Source organism: Lepidochelys kempii, chromosome 16, assembly GCF_965140285.1.
Source record: "Lepidochelys kempii isolate rLepKem1 chromosome 16, rLepKem1.hap1, whole genome shotgun sequence".
NCBI classification, from domain to species: Eukaryota; Metazoa; Chordata; order Testudines; family Cheloniidae; genus Lepidochelys; species Lepidochelys kempii.
Genome location: NC_136395.1, coordinates 15,224,680 through 15,240,798, shown reverse-complemented (window position 1 = coordinate 15,240,798; position 16,119 = coordinate 15,224,680). Strand labels below are relative to the sequence as shown.

General features: G+C 42.9%; 1 protein-coding gene across 3 annotated transcripts in view; it reads right to left on the bottom strand.

The window, feature by feature from the left end:
- Nucleotides 1–3,909: 3,909 nt before the first annotated feature.
- COL27A1 (collagen type XXVII alpha 1 chain) overlaps nt 3,910–16,119 on the bottom strand; it is a 240,651-nt gene continuing 228,441 nt past the window's right edge. For all 3 annotated transcript variants that reach the window (XM_073314249.2, XM_073314253.2, XM_073314251.2), the window contains 11 exons: nt 15,381–15,443; nt 14,369–14,422; nt 13,243–13,278; nt 12,547–12,564; nt 12,108–12,143; nt 11,770–11,796; nt 11,379–11,447; nt 10,208–10,376; nt 9,861–9,970; nt 6,778–6,996; nt 3,910–6,019 (listed from right to left, as the gene is read on the bottom strand). In XM_073314249.2, coding sequence (XP_073170350.2) covers nt 5,873–6,019; nt 6,778–6,996; nt 9,861–9,970; nt 10,208–10,376; nt 11,379–11,447; nt 11,770–11,796; nt 12,108–12,143; nt 12,547–12,564; nt 13,243–13,278; nt 14,369–14,422; nt 15,381–15,443 — 948 coding nt within the window. In that variant the 3' untranslated portion in view covers nt 3,910–5,872. The remainder of the gene's footprint in view (nt 6,020–6,777; nt 6,997–9,860; nt 9,971–10,207; nt 10,377–11,378; nt 11,448–11,769; nt 11,797–12,107; nt 12,144–12,546; nt 12,565–13,242; nt 13,279–14,368; nt 14,423–15,380; nt 15,444–16,119) is intronic.

Genomic DNA, 16,119 nt, shown 5'->3' with positions numbered 1-16,119 from the left:
GTCCTTGGAAGACAGAGACCCACTTGTCAAACACCAACTGTGCACGTAAGGCAAAGGAACTGCCACTGCAATGTGAATGGACTCTTTTTTTACTGTTATGACTTCTCTAGCTTCAGAGTGAGTTAATTGCTTTTAATCCCTATGTTTTGTATCCTTTTGTTTGGTGGATATATAATATGATGGGCTGGTGGCCACATAGCTGTATGTGTAGCTAATTGTGTGCACTTGTATTTGTCTGTCTCTTTCCTAAACACTAGCATTTTGTGATTGAATAACGGTGGACTTCTGTCAGATATAATCAGCCCTTCAGTGTCTGTGCTTCTTTTGACACACTGTCAAAGCTTATCTGGAACTGTTTCCCATCAGTTCCATTAAGCAATTATAGCAAAATTTCCACTGCTGCCTGCCTCTGATTATGATTTCCCCTTCAAACCTAGCCTAGGGTTGGAGGGAGGGATTGGGATAGGGTAGATCTTGCAAAAAGTCACCCATGTTGATGGGAATTCATGCAAAGCAGCGCTGAATGACGGTTTAAAGCTGCAATGTTTAACTTTCTTCCAGGAAGCAGGATGGTAGCTGTTCCTGGAAGAGAAAATGACCTAGTTGCTTCTGTGGGAAATCCAAACTGATCTATGCATACATTAAGCTCTAGTTGTAATATGACAGGTTTCAGAGGAACAGCCGTGTTAGTCTGTATTCGCAAAAAGAAAAGGAGTACTTGTGGCACCTTAGAGACTAACCAATTTATTTGAGCATGAGCTTTCGTGAGCTACAGCTCACTTCATCAGATGTTTACCGTGGAAACTGCAGCAGACTTTATATACACACAGAAATCATGAAACAATACCTCCTCCCACCCCACTGTCCTGCTGGTAATAGCTTATCTAAAGTGATCAACAGGTGGGCCATTTCCAGCACAAATCCAGGTTTTCTCACCCTCCACCCCCCCCCACAAATTCACTCTCCTGCTGGTGCTAGCCCATCCAAAGTGACAACTCTTTACATAATCAAGTCGGGCTATTTCCTGCATAGATCAAGGTTTTCTCACATCCCCCCCACCCCCATACACACACAAACTCACTCTCCTGCTGGTAATAGCTCATCTAAACTGACCATTCTCCAGGTTTAAATCCAAGTTAAACCAGAACATCGGGGGGGGGGGGGGTAGGAAAAAACAAGAGGAAACAGGCTACCTTGCATAATGACTTAGCCACTCCCAGTCTCTATTTAAGCCTAAATTAATAGTATCCAATTTGCAAATGAATTCCAATTCAGCAGTTTCTCGCTGGAGTCTGGATTTGAAGTTTTTTTGTTTTAAGATAGCGACCTTCATGTCTGTGATTGCGTGACCAGAGAGATTGAAGTGTTCTCCGACTGGTTTATGAATGTTATAATTCTTGACATCTGATTTGTGTCCATTTATTCTTTTACGTAGAGACTGTCCAGTTTGACCAATGTACATGGCAGAGGGGCATTGCTGGCACATGATGGCATAGATCACATTGGTGGATGTGCAGGTGAACGAGCCTCTGATAGTGTGGCTGATGTTATTAGGCCCTGTGATGGTGTCCCCTGAATAGATATGTGGGCACAATTGGCAACGGGCTTTGTTGCAAGGATAAGTTCCTGGGTTAGTGGTTCTGTTGTGTGGTATGTGGTTGTTGGTGAGTATTTGCTTCAGGTTGCGGGGCTGTCTGTAGGCAAGGACTGGCCTGTCTCCCAAGACTTGTGAGAGTGTTGGGTCATCCTTTAGGATAGGTTGTAGATCCTTAATAATGCGTTGGAGGGGTTTTAGTTGGGGGCTGAAGGTGACGGCTAGTGGCGTTCTGTTATTTTCTTTGTTAGGCCTGTCCTGTAGTAGGTAACTTCTGGGAACTCTTCTGGCTCTATCAATCTGTTTCTTTACTTCTGCAGGTGGGTATTGTAGTTGTAAGAAAGCTTGACAGAGATCTTGTAGGTGTTTGTCTCTGTCTGAGGGGTTGGAGCAAATGCGGTTGTATCGCAGAGCTTGGCTGTAGACGATGGATCGTGTGGTGTGGTCAGGGTGAAAGCTGGAGGCATGCAGGTAGGAATAGCGGTCAGTAGGTTTACGGTATAGGGTGGTGTTTATGTGGCCATTGTTTATTAGCACTGTAGTGTCCAGGAAGTGGATCTCTTGTGTGGACTGGACCAGGCTGAGGTTGGTGGTGGGATGGAAATTGTTGAAATCATGGTGGAATTCCTCAAGGGCTTCTTTTCCATGGGTCCAGATGATGAAGATGTCATCAATATAGCGCAAGTAGAGTAGGGGCTTTAGGGGACGAGAGCTGAGGAAGCGTTGTTCTAAATCAGCCATAAAAATGTTGGCATACTGTGGGGCCATGCGGGTACCCATAGCAGTGCCGCTGATCTGAAGGTATACATTGTCCCCAAATGTGAAATAGTTATGGGTAAGGACAAAGTCACAAAGTTCAGCCACCAGGTTAGCCGTGACATTATCGGGGATAGTGTTCTTAAAACAAAAAAACTTCAAATCCAGACTCCAGCGAGAAACTGCTGAATTGGAATTCATTTGCAAATTGGATACTATTAATTTAGGCTTAAATAGAGACTGGGAGTGGCTAAGTCATTATGCAAGGTAGCCTGTTTCCTCTTGTTTTTTCCTACCCCCCCCCCCCAGATGTTCTGGTTTAACTTGGATTTAAACCTGGAGAATGGTCAGTTTAGATGAGCTATTACCAGCAGGAGAGTGAGTTTGTGTGTGTATGGGGGTGGGGGGGATGTGAGAAAACCTTGATCTATGCAGGAAATAGCCCGACTTGATTATGTAAAGAGTTGTCACTTTGGATGGGCTAGCACCAGCAGGAGAGTGAATTTGTGTGGGGGGGTGGAGGGTGAGAAAACCTGGATTTGTGCTGGAAATGGCCCACCTGTTGATCACTTTAGATAAGCTATTACCAGCAGGACAGTGGGGTGGGAGGAGGTATTGTTTCATGATTTCTGTGTGTATATAAAGTCTGCTGCAGTTTCCACGGTAAACATCTGATGAAGTGAGCTGTAGCTCACGAAAGCTCATGCTCAAATAAATTGGTTAGTCTCTAAGGTGCCACAAGTACTCCTTTTCTTAGTTGTAATATGGGTAGCTATTACCAGTTGAATGGAAGCTCATGCACCAGGCCATGCATCTTCCCAAACTTAACTGAATGGTTGAAGGAAGTCTTGGCAAAGTCAGCAGGTGCAGGAGGTACCTGGACTAAAACTTACTCTAATGTACACATTTTGTCCTGCTCACACCCAATCAAGAATTAACACAGTTTTGAAACGTGATTTAAAAAGCTATGTGGGCTTACTGGAGCCTAGTGGAAAAGACTAGTTTGCTAGCTGCTTTCTTTTCTTTCCAGTGGAGAGAGTAACCTGAAGGGAAAGCAGAGGAGAAATCAGATTGGTGGGCAGCTTTGTCATACATATGCTTGAACAACTCGTCTTGACTGGGACAAGTGATTTTGATGGATCAGTATTTTGTGTTTTCTATTATGGCTAAATGGAGGATTTAGTGCCTGGGCTGGTGAATCTTCTATGAAGATTTTTTAGGATTTGTTTGTTTTTCAGAGAAAGGGTCTATTAATTGGTCTGCTTGCAGCGATGGGCTTCATCCTGCAATGAGTGCCATATAGGCAGAACTGTGTCCCCATTCAGAGTCCTGCCTAAGCCACTAGGGCTCTCTATGCAGGTGATGTGCTCTGTCCCCATGATGCTGATTGCAGGATCGTAGGGGGCTAAGTTTAGATTTAAGCTCCACCTGTGTTAGAGCTTTGAACCTGAGGATATTTCTGCTCCTCTCACCTATCTTAATTTCCTGTGAAGAAGCAAAAAACCATGAAAGTCCCATTTCAATGCTTCAGTTTTAAATATTTATTTAACGTTCCAAAAAAAAAAAAATTTAAGGCGAACAAATGGAAATTCCAACCTCATGAAACATAAAAAACCATTAACAAGAGGATGAGAAATGGAACAGAGAATGTGTGTGGGAGCGCTAGGAAAGCAAGCAAGCAAGAGATGAGATTATGGTAACTTCAACACAAAGGCACTGAAGAATGATCTGGGATGAGAGGCACTCAATGGCGGAGCCCTGCGCTGGCAGCTTGAGGTATTTTGAGGAGAAGCACCAGAATCAGAAAGGGAGTTGAGGTATTTGAAAAATTGTGTTAACTTTTAGCTCACTGGAAAAACAAACTGAAGACCATTGCAAAAAAGAATACATAAAATGAGACTGTTTTTCTCCAAACAAATAATCCGTAGTCCATACGAGACATGAAAAACTCCAAAACAGGTACTGAAGCATTTGATACAGTACAGCTCAGATTACATAATATTATTCCTTATGTAGAATAAAGAGATTACCATAGTTATCCTCTTTTTTTTTTTTTTTTTTTTTAAAAACTCCAAATTTACACACAGAGTCTAGATTTCTACAAAACAAAAACCCCTCCAAGCTTGGTGGGGTTCTGAAGCAACAAGGTACCGTAATTTCAGCTTTGACAGACAGGTCCTGACAAAGGACTTTTTTTTTTTTTTTTTAAATAAGATCAGCTGTTGGATCCCAGTGTAGGGAATCACTGCATACAGAAGAGCTGGCAAGGAAACTATACACATTGTCAACACGGAAAAACTATTTATATAACAGAAACAACCCAAACTAGCTCTCTTCAAGGCTCCCCTACAATTGAATTCTTACAGCTTTGGGGGGTACAACTTGCCCACTGAAAAATAAAACAGTGAAATGCCATTAAAAAACCCAAGGGCACACTTATTTTAGACCCATTTTGTGCTATTTACTGACACCCAAGGCAATTATCTTTACAAACCTAGATTTAAAAAAATCATTTGCCTTTGTTAGTGTGTTTAAAATATTTCAATTTTTTCTTCTGATTTAGCTAAAGACTGCAAACTGCCCTCCCGCCACCTTCTCTTGTTCTAGAGAAGTCCCCATGGCTGTTGGTTTTTTTTGGGTCTGTGGCAAAATATTGTAGCACCTTCAGAACCTTAAATAGTTTAAAATCATATATAAAATAACACACTTTTTTTTAAGAGCACCAGAGATTTCACAGTGAGAGGTAGAAACAAACCAGACAAGCCCATCCTCTCTCTCTCTATTTTAGCACCAGTCTCTTCCTCCCTGCCCCTCCCCCCAAACATCTATTTTCCCCTTTCAGCTTTGGGACTCTCCCCCACCCTATCATCACACATGAGAAGGGATGTTAATTAGACTGACTCACGGAAGGAAGAACTTAACTTTTTTTTTGCTTAAATAAAATATATATCTATATATTTGTTTCTCTTCTAATATTGCACATCAAATGCTTCCTGTACACAGAGCAGCCAGATTTAACTTGCAAATCCACTTATGAGAACTTCATCTCTCTCTTTTATTCAGCGGTGAGCTGTCCAGAAGATGAGCTCTTAAAGGGAGGCTCTAATTTTATGGAAAGAACATTTGGTAACTCAGGAACGGGGTAGGACAAAGATATGCACTGTAGGTTTCTTCTTAAGATCTCTCTCTATTTCTTTGGTTGTGGAAAAAGCTCTGTGTGTGGAATTGCTTGTGTTATCTGGCCTTCAAGTTCCTGATCCCCCTTCACTGTTCATGTCTTGGCTGATGCCAGGATCCCCCCAGTGTTCTGCTTTTTAAAATTTCTTTCAAGACTATGCTGGAGAATCAACTGAGTTTGGGAGATCAAGGTTCTTTAAGACTTTGAGCTCTATGGACAGAGCAACAGTTGACCCAAATGACAAGGCCCAGCCATCTGTGCTGAAGAGGGACAGGGGATCCTACTTAAACACGTAGGCCCCCCCAAAAGGGGCCAAAACCTTGGAGCACTGTAGAGATCACAGTTCAAAGGAAGCACACGGGTCCGACCTCGAGGTGATACTGTTTCTCTGGCTGTGATGGTGGAAGGTTGTAGATGTTGACAATTGGCAGCTGATTAGGGTCCTGTGTCCGAAACATAAGGATAGTCTTATGCCAGTGTCCATCCTGAATCTGAACCAAGAGGGAGAGAAAATGGGGGTCAATTAGCTGAGTGAGTAGATCCCTGTGGGGAAGAATAATTTCCATCAAGATATGGCTGAAAAGCACTGAGACAGGTAAGTTATCACCAGTTCATAGTTATGGCAAAGTGAGACAATGTGGGTTGGGGAAATGGAGGCAATGTGATCTAGTGAATAGAAGCAGTGAGTACTCTGCATCACTGAAAATGAAACCTCTATGCTGGGCACCTAAAATTAGAGGTCACCCTTCAAAGTGTGGATTTGAAAGATGGCCACTGACTCAGTGTAACCCTGGGCAAGAGGTGGGAATAGAAGACCGATCTCTCAACTCTATACACTAGATCACACTGTCTCCAAGCAGAAAACTCTTCTAAATAAAAAGGGTACTCAAATGTGTTCTCTATTTTAAGCATTTCTATAGTACCTCTTACTGCAGAATGTAAGCGCTGCCCAGATTAACTAGATTTGTATGCAAATTGCTCAGAGTGGGGTTCATAGAGGCTAATGCTCTTCCAGCACTGTTCCCTTGTCTTTGGTCTTGGTGGGGAAGCACTGACAATAGCTGGATCTTGCAGCATGCTCTAAGGGTACTTAGACTTTGGCTAAATTTAATGTCTTCTGGTTTCTTATGTCCCCGTGAAGTCCCCTTGACTGGGCATGCTGCATCTCCAGTTCTCCCACTTTCTCTTAGGTCAGTTTGGTTTTTTTTTTTTTAGCTGCTTTGTTGGCCACGTTGTAGGGGCTCTGTACCTTGCAATCATCTGTTGCCACCTCTGGCTTGAACGGCCCTTCTGCTTCAAATATCTGTCCATTCCAGGCCTTGAAACGCACCGCTTTTTCTGAAGGCTTCTGAGCTGACTCTTCCCTCCACACTGACATGTTCAAACAGTGGATGGTGATGTGCTGAACCACCTCTGAGCTCAGTAGGTGAAGGAAGTTCATCTGGACTCTACCAATGTTGAATTCCAGCTGTTAACGCAACAAAGAGATAATATGAAAATTAAGACACTCCATCCCGAAGACCGTGAGTCAGATACACCCAGTAGTCTTAGAGTGGTGCAGTTAGTGCAAGCAGCAGCAAAGATATTTAGTGTATTAATGTACATTACAGCTGTCCCCATGGGCAGAAGGTGAACCCCCCCTTAGGGGAGGCTAGCCTATCAGGAGCAACCCCTGTGCCCGACAGAGGAGCCCTGAGCTGCTGGTCACCCAGACACCCGAGCTCCGGCCCCATCACCAAATTGCTGGCAAGCCCGAGCCCCAGGCCACCAGGTGGAACTGAGCTCCCACCGGCTTCAGAGAGGAGCATGGGCGGGGCCACAGCCTGGGTTTGCAGCAGCTTAGCCTCCCCTGGCCTATGATACTTGCTGTCCCCAACTTTTTCACTTTGCTAAATAGGCAATTTAGACAGCTGTTATGGGGTGAACCAGTTCAAAATCACAGGGCAGTCCTTGTAATGTACCACACACAAGATTTTTGTTACTGTGTAGGTCTGGGTGCTGGCACTTGACTCCAGATGTGAATGTCACAGGGTTCTGGAATTAAAGTTTTAACTTGGAGCCCTTTTTGTATTCAATCTATATGCCCAATGTGATCCTGGCTAGATGCTGAACCAGCCTGGAGAGTTTTCTTGTATTTGATTTTGCTTCCCTTTGCAGGGGACACAGAGAGTGCTGACTTTTCTTATACCTAGGAACCTGTCAATCTAGTATTACAAAGTAATGTGAGCCCCTGGTTCAAACATTGCTTCGCAATGGTGAGAGGAGGCCTCTCTGTCATACCTGCACGGTTCTATTAGACTAGTCTGGCATAGCTGTAAACAACAAAGGGTTTGAAAATTTTTTTCTAACCAGAGTGTAGACAGGGCAGTTTCAAACCAGCCTAGGCCCTCAGTAAGGAAGCCTACAAGGCAAGAAGCAGGATGGGCTTTGTTTAAAGAAGAATTCCAGTCCTACTGCTATTGAATCTTCAGCTTAGTTGCAACACTGTGTGAGTTCAGGGCTGGGTAAACAATCCTGGAGACCGAAGTCCTCCAGTGAGCCATGCAGCAGGGGCAGTGGAAGGACAAACTTTCACCACACTACCCAGCCAATACACCTTTGAACTAGTAGCATCCCATCTAAGGATTGGAGGGAAATTCAGTCTCACTGACTTCTCTGTTGAGGGGCCAATTAATGTCAATTGTGGTGTTTTCTTTTCATGTGCAAAGTGGGCTCTCGATTTTACGTCAGGTTTTCTTGAAGCCTACAGTGAGTTCTGAACAGCTTATTAATGCCTTGCAGACTCCTGACTTTGCATGGAATCCACCATTGATGCTGATGCAGCAAGCATCACTGTTCTGTTTCTGATTAATTTGACGTTTCATACTATGTAGGTGGCTTGTTTTGGCTGAATTATCTCTTGTAGGTGATGGCTAAATGAATATGGGTGCATAGTTAGGCCTAGTAGTTTTGAAAAATCACACCCCAAAGAAATCGTCACCACGGCTGTGTGTTTTTGAAAATCCCATCCCTACTGGGTATAGTTCCTTGAAACTCATACCTCCTTCAGTCTTGGGTGGAGTTATTGAGTAAATGAGCATTTTATTCTTTAACTGCTTATCTGGAGCATACACCTATGCTGTGCAAGTAACTGTTGCTGACAGTGATGAGCCAGGCAATAGTGGAACTAGAGAGTCTGCTTATTCCCCTGTGCCAATAGCTCTATGTTGGAAAAGCTTCCACCATCCCTCCTGTTGCTGTAGACAGCAATATGTTGGGGGAGAAGGAATAAATGTAGGGAGAATCTAGTGCTGTAATAATTTAATACAGGAAGTACATTATGGTACTATCACAGGGTCTTCATCATAACTTCAGAAAGCTTCCTGCTTTCCAGTCTTACCTAGGGTTGGGGCTTTTTCTAGTTTCTCTGCTCTTGTCTCATGCTAGCTTCTCTCTGTCTCTCCCTGTGCCACTCATTCATCCTGATTAAAAGTGAATCAATAAGCCTGTTCCTGTTTGTGGAAAATCTGGAAGCAGACTGCTATTTCCTCCCACTTCTTGGGGATAAGAATGTATTGGATCATTCCACAAAATTAAAGAAATTTACCCCCAAAATCATTGAATAGTTCTCTTCAAGTACTTTGATAATAGAACTGTGGTGATTAATTCTGATAAGTCTCAATATAGTTTCTGGTCCCTAGTTAGATGAGTGTGCATTTGCAAGCACCTCTTTCTAAATACACGTATGGGGGAATTTAAAATTCTGTGGTGAAATCCTGCTCCCACTGAAGTAAAAAAAGACAGGATTTCACCCTAAAGTGCTTGTGCATGTGAGTTGAACTGTTTCTCACAACCATTTATGGAAAGCAAATACAAAGAGACATGAACGTGACTGAAGGGACTTAATTTAAAAATTCAACAAAATATTTTTAGAAGCATGTTTGGAATATTCACCCACTCCTTCTAATGATACTGGTAAATTATCCATGTGTTGGTAGAACCTTAGCATTCACTCCCTGATCTATGGAGACAACAGACTAGCTGGAGAGGAGGTGGGGCAGTCTAATCAGTGTTGTCATGGTTTCAGCCATAATATAGACAAAGAACAGTGTTAGAATGTAATTGAAGAATAATAAGCAATTTTTTTTTCAAAACTGTTAAAACAGCAATATAAGAACTAATACATACCCAATAATGTGAGGAAACTGATACAGCAGTAGTAAATTCTACCCCCTTTGGCACAAATCAATATACATTGTTACGCACTACCCTAAATCTCACTTTAACAACATAGCATTTGCTTTCTAGTGGGAGGGGAAGCCCGCTGAGAGACAGTGGTAGAACTGTGTGTACCTTAGAGGCAGTGATGGGGCTGAGACATGTCTGTCCACCTTTGGTGAAGTTACAGGTGACTTGAATGGTGTCTGAAGAACAGCCAAGATTTGGGTCAATCCAGTAAGTACCTGAAGAAAGGGAGCAATCTGGGATGAGGAAGAATAGGTGAGTGAACCAGTCCGCATTTCCTATGCATAAGATCCAGAAAGGCGTCAGCAGATGAAGAGATTTTTAATTTCTCTGCATAATGTGTCTATGCTAGTCCCGTGAAAGTGGGCCTGTTTGTTTGAACTGCTTTAACTGGCCCTATACGTGTATCCCTCTTGCGGCTGGGAGAATTCCCAGGACATGGTTGTGCTGCTTACCATCACCCATCTTCTGTTCACAGTTCATGAGGTCTCGACAGATGCGTGCAGGGTTCTCCTTTGTTCCCAGGGGTCTTTTGATGCTCTGGATGAGGTTGCTGAGGTAGTGTAGAGTCTTAAAGATCTCTCCTTCCTGGTTTAGCATCAAAAAGTCTGAATGTTGATAGCTCTGTTGTGGAATAGAGAAGACGGCAGTCAGGCACTGACTGTTGAGCTTGACAGAACTGCTGCGGTTTGAGAAGCCCCCACAAACAAATGCTGCATTGGCTAGACACGTCATCAGAATGCGTAACAATGGCAACTGACCCCTTTGTATTCTTGGGAAAAACACCCCAGGCAAAAGGTACAGTCAGTAATGGAAGTGACCAATGCCATTCAGTCCAAACAGTCATAGCTAGCTGTTTTCAATTGGGAACTTTCCCACATGCATGCTATAAAGAACGAAGCATGACTGACACTAGATGGTCCCAGCTATTCATCACTGTTCCCCAAAAGAGAGAAGCAAAACATTAAGAAGGCAGAAACCCCCCAGGATTCTATTCGGAGAGCACAAGCATTCTCTGATGGCAGCCCAGTCCAGTCTTGGCAATAACGTGCATTAGCTAAATTTTTGCAATACTTTACAATGGGGATAATGCCTCCCCACCTTTTTCCAACAGCAGAACGCAAGCATTCTAGGTTCTGGAACTGATGGGGGCCTTAAACATATTCATCTGTTCTTAGTGTCAACAGTGGGATTCTTTAGAAAAGAAGCAATGCATCTGTAATCTAGAGCACACCTCTACCTGAATAGAAACATTTTGAACGCAGCTCAGGTTGAGAGCCCTTTAAATTATCAAGCGACTGAACAGACTGGACATCTCATTGAAAAGAGGTGAGAGAAAGGAAATGTTAAGATTTGCACAAGCTTAACAAACCAAAGTCTAATCCTGCAGTCCTTACACAGGCAAAATTCCTACTGAAGTCAGGTGAGTAAGAACGATGCATTCAGGCTTTGTGTTGTATACTGGTAGAGGGATAGGATCATGGAAGGAAATTGGGAAGATGGAATTGCTTTACATAAAAAGAGCAGGCAAGGTGGCATGAAAGGCTGTTTCTCCTCTTTAAGATTACACAGTGCAGCACTCTGCATCTGTATCAAAGCTTGGTAGGTTGAAAAGCATGCTGGTACCTCTGTAGATCTGAGTGCGGTGTTTGAGTCCATCATTGCCTGGAAAGCTGCACCAAAGCCATCCTGCTGCTGGTGGGGGAAAATATAACAACGGCATTTTAGGAGATTGTGAGACCTATTTGTAATAGGAGATGAGTGCCCTTTGCACAAGCAAACTGAACAGTAGATGTTTCTCTATATTTAGGTGCCAAATACCATTCTAGCAGGATATTGCTTGTATCTTCTGCTCAGTCCATGTAGGGGGGATGTTCTAGGCTAGGGGACATCAGCTTGGGAAAGCAGGACACTTGTGAGTTTCTGAGCTCTACATATGTTCACATGTGCATATCACAACTTCACTCACTATCAACAATAACAAATCTATCGTATAGAATAAAACCTAGCAACTTACAAATGAAGCTGGAATTCTTGTTGGACCCTAGAAACCAAAAGAAAAAACTGTTAACTATGACTGATTTTTATGTTCAATGGATAATAATGTCAAAGAATTTCTGATCCCCTTTTGAGATTATCCCTCTTTCCTGTGGGGTCCTCGCTACAGAGGGGAAATATTATTTCCTTTAGATCTCCAAGCACTTTACAAGCATTAGTTCATTCAGACATGCAAACTCCCTGTGAAGTAATTTATTATCCTTATTTTACAGGTGGAATCGGTGTAATTTCCAAATGAGTGAGTAGTCTCTTTGGATAGGGCTTGTCATCCTCTGAACCCTTTCCTGATGTACGTACCGGAGGCCCAGGGAGTCCTCGTGGGCCTGGTGGACCCTAAAGAGAAAAGCATCAGTGAGTAAAATGTCAGCAGTGAAATGATTCATCCTTGTATCCCAGAAAAAGGTGAGCCCCCTCCCATATCTTTTCTCTCCCAAAAATCTTCCAGCTCTTCAACATATTATTGTCCCTCAGCTCAACCCGTTGTGGAGACAGGAGGTGGCCATATCTTCCCACAGTGCAGCTTTTTACTATTCTATATTGTCTCCTCATGTAGCTCTCATGCTTTTGTCATCCTTAGTGGCATGTGCCTGCACCTCTTTGGTCCCAGGCCACACCCCCATTTTTTAACTTTCCCTACTGTCCATAGTTCCTCTCCCTCCCTCCTAAACTTTGTGGCACATCCGTTTATTCAAGCAAGGATGGTGACAGCCAGAAACCAGTTCTCTGAAATACTCACCCTTGGACCTTGCAAACCCTGCAGAAGAAAATCAGGAGGAGTGTGTCAAACGATTGTATGCCTCTAACATAAGGTCTTTCATCCCAAGGGTTTCCAGTATGTTTTAAGAAAAAGGAAAAGGAGGACTTGTGGCACCTTAGAGACTAACCAATTTATTTGAGCATAAGCTTTCGTGAGCTACAGCTCACTTCATCGGATGCATCTGATGAAGTGAGCTGTAGCTCACGAAAGCTTATGCTCAAACAAATTGGTTAGTCTCTAAGGTGCCACACGTACTCCTTTTCTTTTTGCGAATACAGACTAACACGGCTGCTACTCTGAAACCTGTCAGTATGTTTTAGAAGCTGTATCAAAATGCAGCCACATTGGAGGGCAGCAAGAAACCTGGGCCCAGCATATTGCCAAGGGAAATCATGGCAAAGGATATTGAGTTATCCCCAGTTATTTGAAAAGTGCCTTGGGATGTTTAATGGCTATGCAGTGCAGAAAGGGACATCTTTTTATAAAAGACTCTTCTGAAAAATGCGCACACAGTAAAACTGCATGAAGCTCACTGTATCCATCTTGGAAGGATGAAAGGCTGATTTAGTTTTTTGCTCCCTCCTATTCCACCTGTCTGGTATCCTCTGTCTACCCAATCTGAGAACAGTCTCCTATGCAGCTGAGGTACCTGAAGGATTCTGGAAGAGTGCTTACCGTTTCACCGCGGCTGCCTTTGTCTCCTTTGGGACCCTATTTAAAGAACCACATAGAACATGATTAGAATCAGGCAGGCTCCTAATAAGAGTAATCATCATGTTGAGGGTTTGACATGTTTTGGTGAAAAACTCTCTGCATGTGGCCCAACTATATCTCTAAACAAAACATGGCTGGTTGTCTGTCTTGTCTCCCTTCTTTGGGGAAAAAGTAGCTAGTGTTGTTGAAAGTTTCACAGATTACAAAAAGGAATGTTTATAAACTTCCAGGCTGAAGTCTGGCTAAAGGTATGCATGTCAAGGGAACAGCCAAGGCTTTGTAACTGTTACAGCACTTCTGGTGCATATATGCTGTTTGGTGTCAGAGAGTTGCAAGGTGTGTACTTGTTCTGTCCCACACCTGCCAATTAGGGTGTTACATATTTCTTCCCTGGCACATTTAATTCAGCTCATCCCGCCTCACTTTTAAAACTGATGGACTAATCCTTGTATTTTCCCATAGATTTTTTTCATCTTTATCAACATCAGTTTCCTGTGTGTGTGTTTATTTGACTTTGAAAGTGGCATCATAAAATAAGAGGAAGGAAGCAGAGAAATATTTTATTCTTTATTTTTAGGAAGTTTTGACTGAGTGCCCCCTTTTGGATTTTAGGAGTTAGGGTGGGAATAGGAGTCCTGGGCCAGATCTTCAGAAGTGCTCAAACTAGTATTTCCCATTGTGATACTTAGTGAAATTTTCAAGAGAGTTCGCACCAAATGTGCTGAGCTCCTCTGAAAATTTGGCCACTTGCTGAGGAGTTCTTTTCCAAATCTGGCTCCACAGCTTATAAATATCACTCTTAACAGTCTAATCCTTCCCACCCCAAACCCATACTTAAATAGGGCTGCTGCTAATTTATAAACTAAGAATTCCCACTACTCCTGTGACTGCAGCTGCACTTTTGTTGGCTTATTCTATAAAAATAAACTTTTTCGCCCCTGTTAATTCAGATGAGGTTTAGGCTGTACTTGTACATAGCTAGGAAGTGAAATTCAGAGACTTTCGAGGAAGCAGCAAACACTGGTCTAAATACCCTCAATCATTATTAGCTGTAATAAGTAAGGGCAGAGACAATAGACACACGTACAGAGTTTCCTGTAGGACCCAGAATTCCAAGCGGACCAATAATACCTTCCTTTCCCTAAAACAGAAAGCGAGAAAAAGACATTTATGAACTGGGGTCTAGGGAATGGAAGTCATTTCTTACCAAACTAGACCTGTGGAATATCACAGGGCTCTATACCCAGTACAAAGATATCGTGATTTCCCCCTTCTTGTCCCCTTTAAGGATGCTGGAGTTGCCTTTTCATTCCTAACAGCTGAATCAGAGACATTTTAAAGGACAAATTGCTACGCTAAAACTTCTGCTGTGTTGAGAGCCCAAGGGTTTACGGAGCATCTCTGGGATCTCATACATTTTCAAAAAGTGTCTTCGTGGTTTCCTTTTCCTCAGAAATCAATCCCAACAGTGGAGTTGCTCTCTCCATCCTGGGAACTAACTTACTGTATCCATGGGAAAGGCATTCACAGCCCAGAACTCCTGTCCTCCTTGAACTGCAGGTTGCTAGTTCCGTGGACTGTTAATGAGTTCACTACAAGGAGTATGTAAAATAAGACCTGACTGGACAATGAGACCATATCTTTGGGAAGCGGTTTATTGGACAGTTGAGAGTCCTCATGCTGGGGAATCTCTACTGGAGACTAGCAGCATTGTAAAAAATTACTTCCCGGGTAAAATAGCATGCTGTACACAGCTAATTTATTTACATTGAAATTCATCTTAGTGACTTAAGGGGACAACAAGAATTAGTTGCTTAACTGCAGTTTTCTAGTAAAGGAGGAGTAGAATTGTACTCAGTATATGTGGGGTAGTTAGAATGTGGTGTTGAAATCAAAGGTTGCTATAGTATCTTGTACATGTGTTCCTGTATGACCCAGCTGAACTGCAGCTTCTGATTAGAGTGTATGTCAAATGTGCTGGGTTAAAGTCCACTTTAGCCCCCCTTTTTGTGCAGCTCAGGGTTTGGCCCACAGACTGTCCTGAGAAAAAGCAGACGACGGGAACAAGGAAGTTCTACAATAAAGTTCAAAGAACTCACCATGAGACCTGGTGGTCCCCGTGGGCCCTGAATTCCTTTGAACCCCAGGTTCCCTGGTGGTCCCTGTAGATAAAAATCAGACATGAATCTTGAAAGACTCAACGGATGCACACACAAAGTTTGTTTCTTTGCTTGCTGCTCTGGAATAAAGACAGAAATGCAACCAGTTGTATGCAAGTCCTGATTTTTTTTAACCTGTGGGCCCACTCCCATGTTCTGCAAATCATCCCCCCCCCCCATTCTCTAGAAAGCAGAATAGTCCTTTTCCTTTGGTAACTTAAATTTAAGGTCATATGAGATGTTCAGATAAAACGGGTGTAAAACCTATATAAGGGCACACAACACCAGTGTCACTCAGCAGGGTCTTTTGATAGGATAACTGTAGATGAAGATGGGAATCTCTTCTGACAGAGCAAGGGCAATAAAGACATTCAACAAGTCAAAAGGACATTAGGGATGGAACATTAATCCCCTCACCATCCATCCTGGGGGCAATCTGAGCTCCACCAAGATGACTGTAACTTCAGTGTTTTAGGGATTTTAGAAGTTGAGTGTAGCTCAAACAGCTAAAAAGAAGTAAACTCAAGTAGTTAGGAATCATCATTTGGGTACAGTAGTTTCTAGAGCGGCACCTGTAAAGAAATTTGCTGCCAGTCTGCATTGGATCTCCCAAGAGCTTAGAACTGCAAGAAGCATGTGGCTGTTCCCAGTAATCCATCTGCCACAGTAAAGTGAGGAA